The 18,612-nt window shown below is 48.6% G+C and overlaps 1 protein-coding gene across 7 annotated transcripts in view; it reads left to right on the forward strand.

Moving 5' to 3' along the window:
* The window catches only part of LOC144933883 (SH3 and multiple ankyrin repeat domains protein 2-like), a 140,999-nt gene that overhangs the window by 77,799 nt on the left and 44,588 nt on the right, over positions 1 to 18,612 (forward strand). For all 7 annotated transcript variants that reach the window (XM_078859158.1, XM_078859161.1, XM_078859160.1 and 4 more), the window contains one exon: positions 2,224 to 2,348. In XM_078859158.1, coding sequence (XP_078715284.1) covers positions 2,224 to 2,348 — 125 coding nt within the window. The remainder of the gene's footprint in view (positions 1 to 2,223; positions 2,349 to 18,612) is intronic.

Below are 18,612 nucleotides of genomic sequence, written 5' to 3' on the forward strand. Positions count from 1 at the left end.
AGGCCGTCTGACCTGTGTGGAAGAGTAGGCCAGAAACACCCACTGGAGGGGGTTGTGGGTACATATATATATAGTGGAGGACCCTCCACCAGCAGTGGTGAGAGCCAGCTATTGCAGGGCTGCCCCTTTACTTTTCTAAATCTATTCCGTCGTACATTTGAAAGAGGGCCTCCAAATACAGTGTGGCCAAAAAGCCATGACGTGTCATTCCTTTATTTCCATTTATTTTAACACGAACATTACAGGATGTAATTGCAAGTTCTTTAAGTTCGTATTGCATCTATAATGATTAATATCTATTCTTTTTCGGCCTGTGAGGCCACCTCGAATCCGTCGTTAACAAAACTCGACCAAGAGCCCTCGACGAATCGAGATGAAACATAACTGATGCACGCTCAACGACTGCACCCGTAGACTTCAAAAACAAAAAGTCGTAGGATGTATTTCAGAAGGGAATACCGTGCTTCACGCATTCGCGGCGAACGGGAATCGGGTTTTGACCATTTGTTGAAGCAAATGAAATAACCCCATGCGCTTTGTTCAAATTAATAGAATAGCCCAAATGTGTCCTGACTTTTGGGCCACCCCTGTATAATTCATGCTCGGGGCGAGCACCACCACCGGGAGGGCGAGTGTCCAAACCAAGGGCTTCATTGCACAGAACACAGATATCCCCCCCACCCACCCACCAACCCACTCGCCCCCTGCCAGCAAGCTGCCTCTTGTGATCCACACGCACAGAGCAGCATTGAGCTCCACATCACAAACGCACAAAACCTTGGACGTCCTCCGCCACTGCCGCCACCACCGCAGCAGCAGCAGCAGCAGCAGGGATTTTGTGAATTGATTATTTTGTTGCAAGGCTTATGGCTGCTGTCTCAGCCATTGCAATTGACTCATCCACAAACCTCTGGGACTTCTACTACTACTACTGTTGGTGCTGGCGGTAATGTTGCTAAATGCGGCTGCAGGATTATTACATGAATGGGTGCAAGCTAATTTCCTCGCGTCAAACGAATTCGTGTGGAGGGTGTTCGTTTATGGAGGTCGTCACGAGAATGGGAGGGGGTGGGGGTGATGGGGAAATAAGCGGCTTGCAAGGATGTAAGTTTAATTTTGCGTAAATTGGCATGCGGTACAAACGTCGCGTATTCGACTGTCACACATCCGCCTTGAACAATTAATCGCCCACACCCAGTGCAGTGTGTGTGCGTGGTTTAATTGTCATTTTCTCTACGTTTTTCGCAAATACTGTACGACCTTTCATACGTGCAGTACGGTAATGTGCTCTGAACCTCGTGCACACTCATGTGCATATTGCGGTCCATTTCCCTAGATATTATTGACGTTCGCATATCTGACCTTTCACTTATCCGCCAATACCTCAGTCCCCAGATAGCTGGAGACGCGACGTTGTACTCTGTTTATATTATATTTTTTTCCTTTACCTTCATGTTAAGCTCATGAAAAAAAAAACCCAAAGTGGGGGGAAACTTGCTGCTGCGGAGCATAATATGGCGCTGCTCACCGGTGACCTACATACGAGACGGGTGGTGATCGTGTAACCGCCTCCTCCTCAACGTGCCGTGGATTCGGAGAAAAGAAAATAAACTCAGACTTTGAGACGGCGCTTCTGAATAAACGGCGCCGATGACCTTCAAATGAAAGGGACCTCGTGCGTTTTACTTTCTCATTTGGTGAGCCCCAGCCTCCTGCTCACTCGCCGGTACTCTCTGGCATGTCGAAAAACATCGCAGCGGAAACGTTCAGGATTGCCGCGGTGTCCTTGGCCACCGCCGGAACTTCGCTGGTGGCGTCGTTTGATCCCCCCCCCCCCGTCTCGTTTTAGGTTATTTAGATAACTTGACTGCTGCTATAAATGTCCACGTGATGAGTCACTTCGTTGAGCTATAATTTGTGGCCTGGTCGCTTCTGAAAAAGAAGCTCATAGCTCAGAGGGCTTTACCTGGTAAAATAGTAAGAGACATATTCGTGATTTGCTTACCTTTCCCATACTTTGCACTCCTATCGTGTTTTCGTCTTGTTTGTTATTGTAACGTTCTGATTCACACTTACTGGACATCTGTGAAAAATAACTTTATTACAGCTCGTCGGATTCCTCCGGTGTAAACAACGATTCCGAATCTGTTTGAAAACGTTTAACGTTGTTGTTGTTCTGGCCCTTCATTTCCGGCGCCCGACGCTCCCTTCCCGCTCCCGCAGCGAACGTCCCCGTGCAGGAGTTCACCCCTTCGGCCGCGTTCCCAGCCCTGCAGTACCTCGAGTCCGTGGACGAGGACGGCGTGGCCAGCAGGGCTGGGCTGAAAGTCGGAGACTTCCTCATCGAGGTGAGGCCCCCGAGCGCCGCGCGTCGGTTTCGCTAGCCGCAAGGAGACCTGGGGGGGGGGGGGGGCAAGCATCACGGTGGCGAGATGTTCACCGCCTCGCCCGGTTTGCAGGAGGTCGGAGGGTTCGCCGCCGAGTCTCGCCCTGTGCTCGTGGTCACGTCTCTTGGCGTGAAGTTGGGTCAACCCACTTAGCCTCCCTGCGCTTCTTGTAAGGTTAAAATCCCGGTCGGTGATCTTACTCCGCTGATCTTCTCTCCATGCACTGGGGGGGGGGCATGGTGGCGAGATGTTAACTACTTCGCCTGGTATACAGGAGGTTATAGGTTCAATTCCGACCCTGACGCCTGTTGAATATTTGGAGTTTGCGTGTTCTCCCTGTGGTCGCGTAATTTGTAGCCAGGTCTCTTTTGAAAAGAGGTCGGGGAAAACGCACACCTGTGACCCCTGCTCGTTTGCCAGTGTGCTGGCGGCAATTTATGGGGACAAAGCGACGCATCGGATCGTCGATTTAAAGTCAATTGTTACGCTTATCGCCCGTGTAAGAATTGGTTGTTTACAATTTCTAGCAGCGGTGTGCCACCGGGTTTGGCTTTTGGTCTGTCGACAGGATACCTTTTATTGAGCCATAGATGGATGATGGCTGATGATAGGGACGTGAAGAGTGTTACATCCTTTGACTGGTAAACAAGTGTGATTTTTGGAGTTGATGGGATCTAAAGTGGCAAAGGGGTGTAGTTTGTGGCTCAGTTGGTATGGGTACTGCACGATGAACCTGGTGACCGGAGTTCATCCACTGTTGAGCAAAATACGAACCAGTCTTGAGCCCCCACAACTTCACCGGCCCACATTAACCAGCGTGGTGAAGTATGGTCAAACAACCCCCGTGACCAGCATCCTGTAGGGAGGCCCTCATCCAGCAGAGGATTAACAAAAGCATGAGATTTTAAATCGTCGCTCTGAACGATACACCCCGCCAACTCGGCTGTCCTCTATTGCATCACCCTCACTTCGTCCACCTCACCTCTGTGTGCCACTCACCATGGGCTCCAGCAGTGATTACCCCCAAAAAAACCCCAGGCCTCACCCTGCCAGCCCCACACCCCCCACCGCCTTCCTGGCACGGCTTCCCACCATCGCAGATCTTTTCCCAATTCAAATGCAAATGAGGCAGCCGCACATCGCACGCAAAGGATCGTTGGCGATCTTGAAGATGGACGACTGGTGTTTGGGTAGGGTTGCCACCTCTGCTGTGCAATGGAAAAAACTGGGATGAATCATGGGAAGGAAAATAATTTCTCGTAATATCACCAGGAGCTTTGGGGTACACGACATGCAAACGCATTGTTTTGAGTGGTGTATTATTATGGGTATTAAGCAATTTGCAATAACCGTGACTTTCAGTGTCCTGGGAAGACTTACAGGTTTTCCAAGACAGCAGTGGCTACCTTAAGTATAAGACAATCCTGGAAAAAGTAGGACACGTGGCAACCCCCTGTGCTTGAGAAGCACCGAGCCAGATCACCATATAGTTCACAAACCTCACTCTCCACAGCACTGCCCCACATCTCGCAGCCCACATCACACTTGGCTGTACTGCCCTCCTCCTCCTGCTATGGTGACACCCCCCCCTACCAAAGACAAAGATCCCCCGTATATCCTTAACATGCTGTCGAGGCAAGTGCTGTTAGCGATCAGCGCCTATGATGGCCGGCACGGCACACGAGGGGGTGGGTGGCCAGCACCACGCCCGACCGCCGTTGTCTCCCCCAGTGGTGACGTTTACGCACCGTGCTAGATACTAATTTTGAGGCTGAGTCGATTTAGGGGAAGTCCAGGAACGGTTCAGATAATTGTCACTGGGGTCGACAGTGACCAGAAATCGAACCCGGGTCGCCGGGCTTGTAACTCAGCGCGCTAACCACGAGACTAACGCTCACCACACCCCCCCTCCCCATACCTCACACATCACCACACCACAACACCACCATCGCTTTAGCACCACACCTCCGTCGTGCACCTCCTAACAACATCAGTGTCACGAGCCTTCCTTCCCCTAGGCTCATTTTCAGCAGTAGATGAAAAGTAAATACTGTAATTCCACACCCAGAGCGATGGGGGGGGGGGGGGGTATGTGCCAAGGTTGGAACCCCAGATCGTGAACAAGATTTTTTTTTCTTTACCTGCCTCCACCTCCCTTCGCCCCCCAAAATATCCAGATCGTCTTTTCACGTGTCCTTGACTTGCACTCTGAAAATTTAATTTCCTATTTAAAAGGTAACGCAGACTCGTGCCCAGCGTGGCGTCAGCAGCCGCAGCGCTGAGATTACAACGCGCCGCCAACCGCCGCCACCGTCCCAATCAAACTTCCTCGTCTATAATTTATGCCGAGCATGGGGCTGTTTGCCTCTCCCACCCCTCCCCCCCCCCCCACTTAAATTATACATGTTGTTTTCACTTTGTTTTCATAAATTGTGTTTTTTTCTTTTGCGGGAACAACATTTCTCAGAGGCGTTTCAACGGGCCACCTTTGGCGGCAGCTCGGAAGCCCATTCGAGCGGCCGAATTTCTGGGAAACTTCGGGGTTGTCGCATTGAAGAAATGCGATTCGTGCAACAGTAACAACAGCGGCCATTGTCGGTTTATTTTCTCTCGTTGCGTAAAACGTGTGCACGGAGTAGGCACGGAGTACGCATGGAGTACGCATGGAGTAGGAGTGGAGTAGGCGTGGAGTACGCACGGAGTACATACACGATTTTAAACTTTTTTAGCCGAGGCGTAAAAAATTTAATGAAAACAAAGTATTGCTTTAATTCGTCTCATAATCTCGCAAGGTAAAAAAAATACGTCAATATCCACGGCAAGTTGGAATGGTGGCACCAGTCTGCCAGGGTGTTTTGTTTGTTGTTGGAAACCTTTACAAGTAAAGCATTTTCCAAAGTACCCCAACTTGTACACCTGTGCTCTTTGCACAGTCATTAGAAACATTTGACACGAGACATCACAATTCTAGGCACTCTCTGTAACTGTTTCAAGAACCCATCGTCCGGAAAAATGCACGCGGGCTGCGTAAGGTTTTCCCCGATTGCGGTCTGCGGTTCTCCGAGTTGTTTCCCGGTTGTATCGCGCGTTGTTTTGGCACGATGTCCGACGTTTCATACCGGACCCTTCTATCAGGAGCCGAAGAACTTAAGAAGCTCCCAGCACGTGGAGAGGAACGTTACACATCACAACGAAAGCACATCAAGCGATACTTTTCCCCGTACAGTCTAATATTATTCGAACCACCACAGTTTGCATTGCCCCCTCGCGACGTCCTTGAGAGTCGGTGCTCTTAGCTATCGGATGAAGCTGAGTCACAAAGTTATAATGGCTCAGAGCCTGGTTTGTCATGGCTTAGCCACACTGCCTGCAGTTTCGGCACACTAAGCCGGATATGTACGTATGTTTGAATTCTTTCGCACCGTACGTAGCCAATAGCGCTAATCGGAGGTGCGGCGGATATGTTTGTAACTTCTCCGCCACCCCTGCAAAGAAATGGATCAGTGCCACACACACTAAACAGCTACCAACCCCCCCCCCCCCTGTGTGACTGCGGTTGCTGGTGTTATTATTAATTTGGAGCGTACCATGGTACGCATGGGTGACGTGGGCAGTCGGTTCCTCCTGGAGTATACAGTGAGACCGTTGTGGAGGAAATGATTGCAATGGTATTTTTTGTGCCATTCTATATCCAGTTATCTTTTGCCAAATATGTTGCCATGGTAGAATAGCGAACACTCGACTTGCAATCAAGAGGTCGCCGGTTCTTTCTGTACGTTGAACTTCTTTCGCACAGTACGTAGCCAACCATGCAAATTGGAGGTGCTGGGAAATAACGATGAACTAAACACAAAAATCTTGACTTAAAGCTTTCGTGACTGCAGGAATTCATGTTCTTTGGTCTTTCGGTAAAGTCACGTAGATAGGGTCAAAGAAAATAATCAAAATAACAGAAAAATAACAGGCGATTGAAACGTCGTAGTTTTCTGTTATTTTTTTATTCTTTTTTTTACCTATCTACGTGACTTTACCGAAAGACCAAGACTATAAACACAAAAAGCAGTTCTAAATAAATTAGTTTTCAAACTAGAAGGAAGAGAGCGTTCCAGACAGCCACAGGAGCACATCTGAAAGCGCGCGATGCAGTGACCGTCTTTATTCGATGGCTAGTCAAAAGCTGCTGCTGCTGCTCCGAGGATGACCGGAGTTTGCGTGATGGTGGTTTATGTTCCTTTACGAGATCAGCAAGGTGTTGTGGTTCTATAAGAATAAGTTTTACCCTTTCTGCCAGAAAGAGTAAAAACCTATTCTTATATTTTGATACTGCCAGGAGAGGCCCCATGATGAAGTGTGGTTCATTTGTTGAAAGCACTTCGTGTGTGTAATGAGCGCGACCGTACAATAACGTATTTGTTCGGCAACCCGAAGCCAATGCAGCTCATCGAGCACTGGACGGCCACGGTCCGATGTTGCAGTACCCCGTCACAAACAGTGGACGCATTTTCTTAAATCCCCCGCCTCTGTTCACCCAGCTGTATAAGTGGGTACGCCAGGGTTAGCCGATCGGTAGAGTGATGCGCGGTGAGGTAACAGCGTAGGTACTGCCACCTCTTCCAAGACGCCTGACCAGGCGTCGTGGAAGAGTAGGCCAAAATACGCCGACTCAATGTGTCGAGCGCATTGGCCACTAGTGAAGTAGCACTTCACCATTTGGCAAACGCTGATTACAGTCCGCCCCCCTCTCTTTCTTTGTCAGGGCATAATTTTAAAAAGAGATGTCCCTGCACCACACTTTGTGCAAGTTCAGAATGTTGGCATTGATTGACTTATCGGCACAGCTGCAACAGCCACCACCGTTTCCCCCAAGCCAGGGCTGATTGAGGGGACCCAAGTTCATGCCAACTTGGAGTGGCAAATTATTTTTCCCAGACGCATAATTCTGCGGTGCAGGAAAATAGAGAACACTTTTTTTGCACTTGAAACATTGCTGTTTTGTTTTTGGGGTTTTTTTTCTTTCAGAGGAAGCAAGAAAAGCAATCGATGTTGTTCCCGGCCTCATGTCAGGCCTGCGAGCGTGGGTTTGGCGATAGCGTCCCGAAGCTTCTCTTTCTCCGCAGTGGCAATGCCGCTGCCGCCACAGCTGTGTATGCTCTGTTGGAGTACTTTACCATCCATGGGCAGACATGGCGTGTGCCTTGTCTGTAATTAAACCGTGTTGGAACATAATCCTAACAAGACTTGTGACCAGCTGGCAGCAAGCAGGCTCATTTCTACTCTGAAGAGGAGGCCGTTTAAAAGGCAACTGGGATGAAGCACTTCCGTGCGTTATCAATTAGGCTTCTTTAATCCTTTTCCCTGGAGAAGGAGGGGGGTGGGAAGTGTGGAATTGTTGTGGAGATGATGGCAACCGACGTAAGAAAGCTTAATCTGGCAGTGGGTAGAGAATGGTTGACGGTGCATAATTCTGTCTTAGCGTTCTCGTGTTTTTATTTTTTTCCAAAATTGCGTGTCCGCGCAAACGAGGCACGGGGTGGCACGATCAGCTGCGCGATATGCACATGGCCGTGTACCACGTTAGGTAGTAAATTTCGGCTGAGTCAATCTAGAGGAGGGCCAGCCCAGGTTCCAAAACTAATTGTCCTTGGTGATGTGCATGCTGAGGCGTAATCGTTGTTATTATTATTAATATGTTTGTGTACCAAAAAAAGCCTCACTAAGTCTCTTGACTCTTTTCAGGAGATTCCTGCCATTTTCCTTTTTTGCAATCGGGGGCGACTATTGCCACGTGTAAGCCCAATCGAGTATCATCATTTCGCAGGTAATTTTGTTAAGCATTGGGATCTTTGGCCACAACCTGTTACATTGTATGTTGCTTTTAGCTATGACACAAGCCAAGAGGAAACCCATGCAGAACAGGGAGAGAACATGTAAACCCCACGCAGACAGGCGCTCGATTCGGGAATTGAACCCAGGCTCTCCTTGCTGCGAAGCCCAGGTATGACCACTGTGGCAGCGGGCGTAGTGCAGTGTGCTCAACTCTGGACCACATGCGTGCAATCTGCATGCACGGCCCTTTTGTCAATCCACCGCTGGATGAGGGCCTCTCTGTGCCGTGAAGGTAGCAGAGATTAGTTGGCCACACTGCACATGTACTATAAGCAGTATACATTCTAGGAACGTAACGACTATTTTATTTACTTAAATTCTTAAGATCCTTACTGCATGGTTTTATACATGCATCTGATCATGCATGTACGAATTAATTACTTAACCTTTTTTGTGCAAACCTTTTGCATTTTATACGCCAGTTATTCCTTTCAGGGCTGATAAAACACACGATCCTTAAGTCAAATCGTGATACCAGATCATGACGGTGAATAATTGCATCATCATCAGCAGCAGCCATGATCAATCCACTGCTGGATGAACACCCCTGTAAGCCGCTACCATCTCAGTTCTGCGATTGTTCAAATCCAACCTATCACCGGTACACGATCTGATTTTACCCGTCCATCTCCAGTGCGTTTTATTCTCTTGGCTGCCACTCCCATCGTTAGTCTTGACCCACTGGCCACCATCCCTACTAACAATGTCCTTCCCCAGGCCCACCTACTTTTCTTAATAATTAACATTACATCCCTAAGCTTCATACATTCCCTCATCCAGTTGTTCCTCCTGCTGAACAAAAGGGACCTAAGCAAAATTACCCGTGCTGAATAAGAAACATTTACACGCAATAGTTACATACGGAACACATTTACTCGTAACACGTGACTTCACTTGGTAGGAGAGACGAGTCGTGAACAAAGAAGCCGGAGTTGTAGTGATCAACACGGCTCTCGCAGGATGCATGCACAATAGGTTTTAAGTTTATTTGATTTGTGACACGGATGGTCCCGTCTTAGCCCAGCTCTTTCGCAAGGGAGTTCGGCGGTGCCGAGAGCAAGAAGCACCAGCAAAAGGTTAGGTACATGCGCAAGTAAGCTCTACGTTTTGGTTTAATCGGGAAACAAAGAGGGGGAGTGAAGGGAGAGAACCAAGCCCTAGATGAGCTGCAGATAAAACGGGTTAAGCAGTCGCCGTTAAACTGTTGCGAACGATTACGCGTGCGGGCTTATGTTTGAAAAAAAATTAGCTCGGATAAAAAAGGTGTCACGGCACCAATAACTGGGAAGTCCGGTTGTGATTCCTGGCCACAGCTTATCTGCACTGGTCCTGGTTCCATCCTCTTCCTCGCCTCCCTTCACCAACTCACACTGACCAGCAGGGTGAAGTATTAAACTATTACAAATAAATAGATTTTACCAGCTAAAGCCCACTGAGCTAAATAGCTATTTTTTCCAAAGAGACCGGGCCACAAATAACAGCTCAACGAAGTGGCTTATTGCGTGGAAATTTACTCGAAACACACAGTTATAAATGTGGAGGAAAACCACGGAGGACCTTGAGAAAAATCCCACGTGGACCACGGGGAGAATATGCCAACTCCATTTATATAGGTGTAATAAAGGTCATTGAGGCGACTTCTGGAATCCGTCTTTTATTCAACTTGTATTACAGCTTTCCTTCACGCTGCTGACAGGCAGCGTGAGAGGGATAGATAGAGAGAGACGCACCGCCACGTGGCAACCCGGAGCCCCGCTCCCGCGTGGCCCCCTTCCTCTGTTCGTTCCCGTTCTGACCACGTGTCGTTCGTCTCCACCCCTATTTAATTCCCGGGTCACGCGGTACGTTTACACCAATCCTGGTTAGCCTCCATGGAATATTCCAGGCTCCCTCGTAAGCTCCCGGGACCACACCCTTGACTCATCTCCCCATTGGCTGTGGCCAAAGCCAGCAGAACCAATCCTCTACTTACAGCTGTCACCTTTCCATTATGTCAGGGCCACGCCCCTAGGCTTCCCCCCATTGGCTATAGACCAGGACCGGCAGAGCCAATCATCATGACGCGTTGTGATACGTCATTGAGCCGGATATATCCTCACATTACATCGGCATCAGGGCTGGGATCGAATCAGCGACCTCCTGTACACCAGGCGAGGTAGTTAACATCTTGCCACCGTAATACCCTGTGGTCAAGTATAGTCAAGAAAAGCGCATACCTGGCACCACCATGAGGCGGTCTTCATTCAGTAGTGGATTAATAGTGCAGATTTTTTTCTTGAAAAGTCTTTTCACGTGTGCTTACCCTCATGCATAGTGTGAGATATATTTTGCACAGTCTGCAAACACTTAGTGGCATTTTAATTGAGAACTGAAAATATGCAAATGAGCGATGACATCTCATTTGTATTGTTTAAAAAAAAATTTCGGTCTCGTTTGTGCATTTTTGGTGGCTTTATTTGCCAAAATGTTGCATTTGCATATAATTTGCATACATTGTAAATAATTGATTCTCGCGCAATGTGATGGATGCATCTTGAGATTAAGGCTCAATTTTTATTGATGACTTCATGCGTGGTTAAAACAGTCTTACACACACAAAAAATTAAATAAAACTCAGCCCTGCCGGATAAAGACCTCCTCCATACCGTGTCGGTCATGGGGATCTTTCGAACATACTTCACCACGCTGTCAGTGCACGCTCATCAGTGTGACCAGGAATCTAACTCGGGTCATGCTGCAGTGCACTTACCACCACTTTCCCCACCCCAAACCCCCAATTAATGATTACTGCCATTAAAATGTTACATTTTCCTCCCTTCATGACATTACAGACGTCTCACCCTAAATAATATAAAAGCTTAATCTTACAAGTGACATTCCAAGCCCTGTCTCAAAAAGGGCTCTTTTGAAGCCCAGGTAGGTTACTGGAGGACCAGCTTGCCCATCCGATGTGTTTTTTTCTCTCTCCGCTTTTGAAGCCTGAAGCTCTCCGCTTTTGAAGCCTGTAGTTGCCCGAGCTCTCCCGCTAGCAAGCAGACCTCTGGGCGAAGTCATAGGTAAGAATATTAAACGTTAAGGTGCAATCAATTACGCGGCGGCTCGCAGAGCAGCGTTAATTGCTCGGCTAATTAGGAGCGGGAAGAAAAAATTGGCATCGTCCGCAGGCGACGCCTCCTAACTTAGGAAAAGTCCGCCAAGGGGATGGGAGAGGTGGCCAGGAGAGGTGGCCGGGAGAGGTGGCCGGGAGAGACGGCGGGAGAGGCGGCCGGGAGAGGTGGCCGGGAGAGACGGCCGGGAGAGAGAGCCGGGAGAGATGGCGGGAGAGACGGCGGGAGAGGTGGCCAGGAGAGACGGCCGGGAGAGGTGGCCGGGAGAGGTGGCTGGGAGAAACGGCCGGGAGAGAGAGCCGGGAAAGACGGCGGGAGAGGTGGCCGGGAGAGGTGACCGGGAGAGGTCACCGGGAGAGACGGCGGGAGAGGTGGCCGGGAGAGATGGCCAGAAGAGGAGGCCGGGAGAGGGAGCCGGGAGAGGGAGCGATGGCTCACAGTGGCGTCCGTGGGCTCCATTTTTAACGTGAGTCACCGCAGTGAGAGAAAAGTCGGCTTAGCGTCGCCCGGAGAATTCCATAGAAACGTGAGACCCAGCGATGAAGACGCATCGCCTCTCTCGACATCCCCGCAGAGCATTTTCACTTTGGCCTCAGGGGTGAAATCACCCTCATGATGTCCTCTTAAGTGAAAAAAAATTCATTTTTTTTCCCATTCTCGCCTCCCCCCTCCCGCAATTCTCCTTTTGTTTAATGTTTTAGCCCACGCCTGGTGAGATGTTACCGTTCGCAAGACGAGTGTGAGTGTGTGTGTAAGCGGGGAGGGGTAGTGTTGCGGTTTAATGCGCTGCGCTACTAACCCAGTGACCCGGGTTCGATTCCCGCTCATGGTCAACATCATTGACAATTATCGGAACCGGTCGACTCAGCCTCTAATGAGTTACCTGGTGAGGTGTGTAGTAAACGTCGCCGCTTGGGAGACAAAGGCGGCCGGGCATGGTGCTGGCCACCCACCCCCCTCGTGTGCCACAGTGCCGGCCTTCAAAGGTGCTCACTAACAGCACTTGCCCCAAGAGTCCATTAAGGCTACTCGGGGGATCTGTGTCTTTGTCTTGCTGTGCGGGTTTTGTTGTTGCCGTTTGTTGTGGAAGGCTTTTAAAAATGTAACACTTCCGCTCGAGTGTCCCTGGTTGGGTTGATGATGAAGGCGGTTGTGTTTTTGTGTGTGTGTGTGGGGGTGAAAGAGGCTGATTACCTCTTTCCTCCCGCGCAACATTCTTCACTCGACGTTGCGAGAGCGGACCGTGTGGGCTGCAGGTGCGGCAGCGCAGAGCTGGAGTAGCCCGCGTGCGATTCTGCCGCATTTACCCGCAGCTCAATAATAATAGTAGTAGTAGTGACGTGGCGGGGAGGGGTGATGTAAGGATTAAAAAGGGCAGCTCTTGAAATTACTTGGTCAGGCCACTGCTGGCGGAAGGAGTGAACGTTCCAGTCGTCTTTGTGAATCCAGAAGACTGTACATTCTCGTAACCAAGACAAATATATTCTTGACAATGTGCCCCAAGAAACAGTTTCAATGCATGTATACCCAAGGAACCTGGTCAACCTTCCCACGGTGGCTAGGGAATGTTAACTCCCTCGCCTGGTACACAGGGGGTCGTGGGTTTGATGCCGACCCTGACGCCTGCTGTATATTCGTCACGCGTTTAGAGTATTTGGCTGCTATAAATTTCCACATGATGACAAGCCACTTTGTTGAGCTATCATTTGTGGCCAGACCACTTCTGAAAATAGCTGTATAGCTCAGTGGGTTATACCTGGTAAAATAAAAAAAAAGTTGTTTCGTTTTAGTTTTTGCTGTGGGGGGTGATTACGCCGTGTTTTTCCCAATTGGAGTAATTTTTGGGTATTTTTTCAAATGTTGCCACACTTGGACCACGATGCCGGCACACAAGGGCATATTTTTTTTTCGAATATCATCGCGGGATCGTTAACGCCCGCTGTGAAGTAGACCAGCAGGCATTTTTCCGCCTAATACGCCAACAGCATTTACCAGGGCGGCCTCGTGGCTCGAGCCGCGGACCTCTGGAACAGGCGGCAAAACTGGCCACTGCTCGGCTGTGTTGCTGCCCCAAAGAGCGAATGGTTCCCAGTGGTTATTGAATCTAAATCATAATCTTTATTCATTCTGGACATTTCCAATGAGCTCTGAGGCTCTTTTTCACTGATGTCCAGTGGGAGCGGGTCAGAGAAGACAACAAAAAGAATACAAAATAAACCCCATAGGAGTGATTTTGGTTTGAAGCTTTCGTGACTGCAGGAATCCATACTCTTTGGTTCTTTCGGTAAAGTCACGTGGGTATAAAATAAAATACAAATAAATCACGACGTTTCGGGCGCAACGCAAGCGTCCGTCATCAGGTGGGAAAGCTTGTGTGTTGCGCACGAAACGTCGTGATTTATTTTATATTTTATTATATACCTACGTGACTTTACCGAAAGAACCAAACAGTACCCATAGGAGTGGTTAGATTATAGGTTACACACACACACAATATCTGCTATACTATAATTAGTTGCTGCTTGCATGCTATATGTACGACTGGAAACCCTCTATTGAATATATGTTTCACTAAATTGAGCTACTGCACTCTAATTAGATGAAATGTACGCAGCTCCTGGGTACTGACTCAGTACTGAGACTGCTGTGCATGCACTACCGTGTATTTAAAGGTTTCCGTCATCAGCACAATTGGCATTTACATTGCCTCGTTTAAGGGAGAAGAATGTTCAAACGTACCACAATTTTTGTCCAAAGTTTCATGAGTCTCTCGCACCCAAAATCTCAACATGCTGCGGGTGTACGGACACTCACAGTGCTCGCAGGTGCCTGCCTCAAACCGGAACAGCTTGATTCAGCTTTATTGGTGGCAAGGAGGTGAGATGTTATATTCCTCACCTGGTATACAGGAGGTTGTGAGTACGATCCCATCCCTGATGCCCTCTGTATATTCGGAGTTTGCATTCTCTTTCCCCGTGGCTGCTTGGGCTTTTCTTCTCCGGTTTTTCCCTCCACATTTAGAATGAACACGCGTTTAGAGTATTTGGCTGCTATAAATTTCCACGCGATAAGGCACTTCGTTGAGCTATCATTTGTGGCCTGGTCGCTTCTGAAAAAAGAGCTGCATAGCTCACTGGCCCTTGCCTGGTAAAATAAACCAAATAGTTTATAGTTAGTAAATAGTTTTTCCCTATCCGCGGGACACAAACTGCTATCATTTTACGACCCGTTCTCTCCATGCTGCGATGCTGCCCGTAACTTTATCTTTTGTGACCTAACCGTGACCTTGAGAGATGGCCCGAGCCTGAACGTGGTCAACAAAAACCACCGTGGGTTTTGTTGATCCTGCTGTATTTTTGTCCAGCCCCCCCCCCCCACCTCTAGGATCCAGGCCACATTTTACCCGTTAGTGATGGCCGTTCGGCAATGCCCCATGGGCCAAGCGGAGGGGTGGTAGCTGACGGGATGCTCAATCAGCTTCTTCACCCCCCAAACCACCCCACCCTTTGAGTTTTTTTATAGTTCAATAATAATATAAACGTTTGTTTACGAAAAATGCAGTTCAACAAAACTCCAAGAGGCCTTCATATTTTTTCTTCATGCAACTGATTTATGGGATTTCCCGAGCACCATCTCATTGCGTTAATAACGTCAGAATAAAGGAAGAGTTTTATTTAGTGACGATTAAAGCGAGTACTGCCCACTGTTGTCCATTTGGTAGTAGTAATAATAATAATAATATAAAATGGAAATGCTAAATTACGCGCACTAAACTGCCGGGTGGAAAAATTAAAATGTTAAGTGCTCGGAGGTACTCGTACCTCTTGATTAATGTGTGGATTGGCCTCTTAAACACAACCCCCAGTGGAACATTGCAGGCCTAGTGTGTGCAGGCGATGTATCTCCGATGATCATAATCTATTTCTCATTGCTTTTGGTATGGATGTCTCAAGCTGGTTGCTCACTCGCTCGCTCGCTTGCTCAGTCACTCGCTCCCCCGCTCCCTCCCTCGCTCACTCACTCACTCCCTCGCTCACTCGTCTCTTGAGAAATGGGCATTCCACATCATTCCTCACGCTGGGACATCTGCAATTCACGTTTAAGCCACTTTCCTTGCTCACCAAGCCCACCTGCAAACCTAAGATGCCCGTGGCTACTGTAATAATGTTTGCCGGTTTATTTATTTATCATCGCTGTATTTCTCAGGCAGGATGTCATAGTGGTTTAAGCGCACGCCGCTGTCAACCCAGTGAGATGAGTTTGAATCCTGGCCACGGCCAACTTTTCAACCGGAACAGCATGGGGAAGTATGGTCATACAGCGTCCATGAACAGAAGGCGTGGGGCGAGATTTTGATCCAGCAGTGGATAAACAAAGGGAATGTCAATTATTATTATGATAACATTTATTCGAATGCACGCTGCGATGGTGGTTGACTGCTAAGTAGCTCCATTACAATTTCAAAGACGTGGCATTCGGTTTTTTTTCTCATGACAATTAAAATACATTTGACAAGTGTACAAATTGGTAATTGGAGTTTGGGTTAATTAAGGTGATTTATTTTTATCATTTTTTTTTTTTATCTGAAAAGTGTGTTTGTGCCTTCAAACATAGCATCTCACCGCCCCCCGACCCCTCCCTCCCAACCCCCTGACCCCTCTTCTATCCCATCTCATGCGTCCAACCAGGTGTGTACAACACCTCAAACCCAACCCAGTACGATCACATTTCCAACGTGTGAATTGATGGCAAGAGTGTGCAAAAGAAGCGTGGAGAAATGCCTGCTTGTAAAATTGACCTGAGTGAGAGATAGAGACGGCTTGGGGAGGGGGGGGGGGAGGCTTTCATCCAGCAGTTGATAGATCGTGGCTGCTGAATAATCACGGCGACGATGATTATGAAATTGAGATGGCTGTCAGGAGTCCATGGGAATGGTCTGGCTGTGACCTTGCCACTGTGTTCTCTGCTGGGTGCCGGTGAATGCGGCCCACCGTTGCTGGAGGAGGATTATGAAGTTGTGAGCGTGCGTCACCGCGGACATCGCGTTCCTCCAAGCGGTCTCTTCGGCGAGCACTTTGTGTGACGGCGCAAATGCGTTTCCAAAGCCTTCGCCGCATTTCCTTGAGCGGCGCTCCCATGTATAATACATACGTAATCGTACGTGCCTACGTAATACAAACGTAATCATGAAATTGTCATGAGATCAAGCGGGGGGGGGGGGGGAAACACGTAACAGTATTGTCTCATTCTCGTTTTTATGCCGCTACAGTATTTATCACGACGCAGCCGACGTCTGAATGCTTATTTTCATTTGTGACGTTGATGTATAAGTGAGAGGCACACGCCCGGGATGAAGTGCGGATGTGAAGAATGTGGTGTGCCCGTGGAAAGTGCAGTGTTTGTGAAAGCCTTTGATTGCACTTGGGAGCGGGCAAGGCTGATGCACTGTGACATGTATCTGTGCACCGTGGCAGCATCTCCAGAACGCTCTCGCGTTTGTTCCCACGAAAGCATCAACGGGTTTCAAAAGTCCTTCAAAAGGATTGTTTGTACGTGGGCCCTGTTTGGGGATATGGATGCCGTTGTGGTTGTAATGATTAGCGTACCGGACTTGCAAAACTAGGGGTGGAGGGGGGTCACCAGTGGATAGGCAGGTCGCGGTTGGTGGGGTAAAGGGGCTGGGTTCTCCCACGTCTTCCAAGACATCTGACCAGCATAGCAGAGTAGGCCAAATTACCTCCTGAGGGCCTCTCTATAGCTCCTTCAAGTGCAGGCCCTTATGCCAAACAGTGAGTAAGCAATTGCGGGGGGGCTCTTAGCTTTACCTGCTTGGGATCGTTGGGATCATTTCCTGGAGCCCTTTTTTGTCTTTCGATAATCTTTAGGGCTGAGTTGGCACCGAGGTACAGAATATTTTTGCGTTGGCTTGGGATTCACAGTGACGGCAGCATCGTTTGTTAATTCTACGCTCTTTGGCGCAAACGGTGTAATTGAGATGCATTGCCTTGTTCAGCGATTTATTCTTCTTCTCTACATTTATGGCCTCGTGTTCAGATAAGAAGCGCAAAAGGATGGTACTGCCGCAGCCCTCCGGTGTGTTTTTCGTATCGTGCCACCTGTCGTTCAGCAAAGTGTCCCCAATGTGTCTTTCAACGTGCCCGGGAGCTTCCTCTTCAGAAGCTGAATTCAGTTCCTGTAGGAATGAATTTTCGACGTGCTCGGAGCTTCCCCTTCTTCTACAGGAACCGAGCTCTGAGAAGGAAGCTCCCAGCACGTGGAACTGAATTCAGTTGACAAAAACCAAAAAACTCGGTTTCTGAAAACGCTCCCAACCCATGTGGAGTGAAACGTTGGCACCTCGTGCCAAACCGCACGTGGTACAATCCAGGAAACACACCGCCGAGCAAAGAGATGGCTTCGGCTTTCAAGTCGTGTCGCCACTGATACGAGAGCAGCGGCCCCTGTCTTACCCAAACCCCGATGCTGTTTGAACAGCCACCGAATGACGCGGCCATCTCCGAAGGACCGGGCTGTTTATTTTTGGCGAGATTTTTTATTTCTTTTTTTTTTCGGTGGCAAAATTGGAGAGGTGGGGGCAGGGAGGTGGCGGGGCGAGGGGGTGGAAGAAGAAAAAGTTAAATTTTGTTGTAGCCATTAAGCGAAAGTGCAATTGGCGAAATTGGTTGATTTAAAACGGCAACCGTTGGGCTCTTAAGACATCACCTCGCTCTGACCTCAGGGCGTCTGCCATTGATTGGCCACGGATAAAACCACGAGGGCAGGGCCCCGTCCCCGCGAAACGGAGGTGCGCGAGCGAATGTAGCGTTGGTTTGCGTTCTGCGCGCGATTTCCTCTCAATTGCTCTGAAGCGTTGTGCAATTTTCACCCGAGGAACGACATGTTTTTTTTTCGCGAAAAGAAATGCCAGACATGTTGGCTGACATTGACAAGCTTATAGACACCAACTTTTTTTTTCCCACCCGTCGCATGTTCTCACTTTAAAATGAGAGAGCTGTCAAACATGTGATGTGCATTAGCAAATGCACATTGATGGAGTGAGCAAGGATTCTTCATAAATTGCAGCATTCCTGCCAGGTTTTTGAGTTTATATCTCTTTCATATTTTTATCGCCACATTTCATTTATATACACACTCATTATGCACTGCTCTGGAGTGATATGAGCAATAAAGTAAATATACAAATAAGCAAATACATTGATTTATTTCAGTTT

The sequence above is a fragment of the Lampetra fluviatilis genome, chromosome 8 (genome assembly GCF_964198595.1).
Source record: "Lampetra fluviatilis chromosome 8, kcLamFluv1.1, whole genome shotgun sequence".
Taxonomy (NCBI): Eukaryota; Metazoa; Chordata; class Hyperoartia; order Petromyzontiformes; family Petromyzontidae; genus Lampetra; species Lampetra fluviatilis.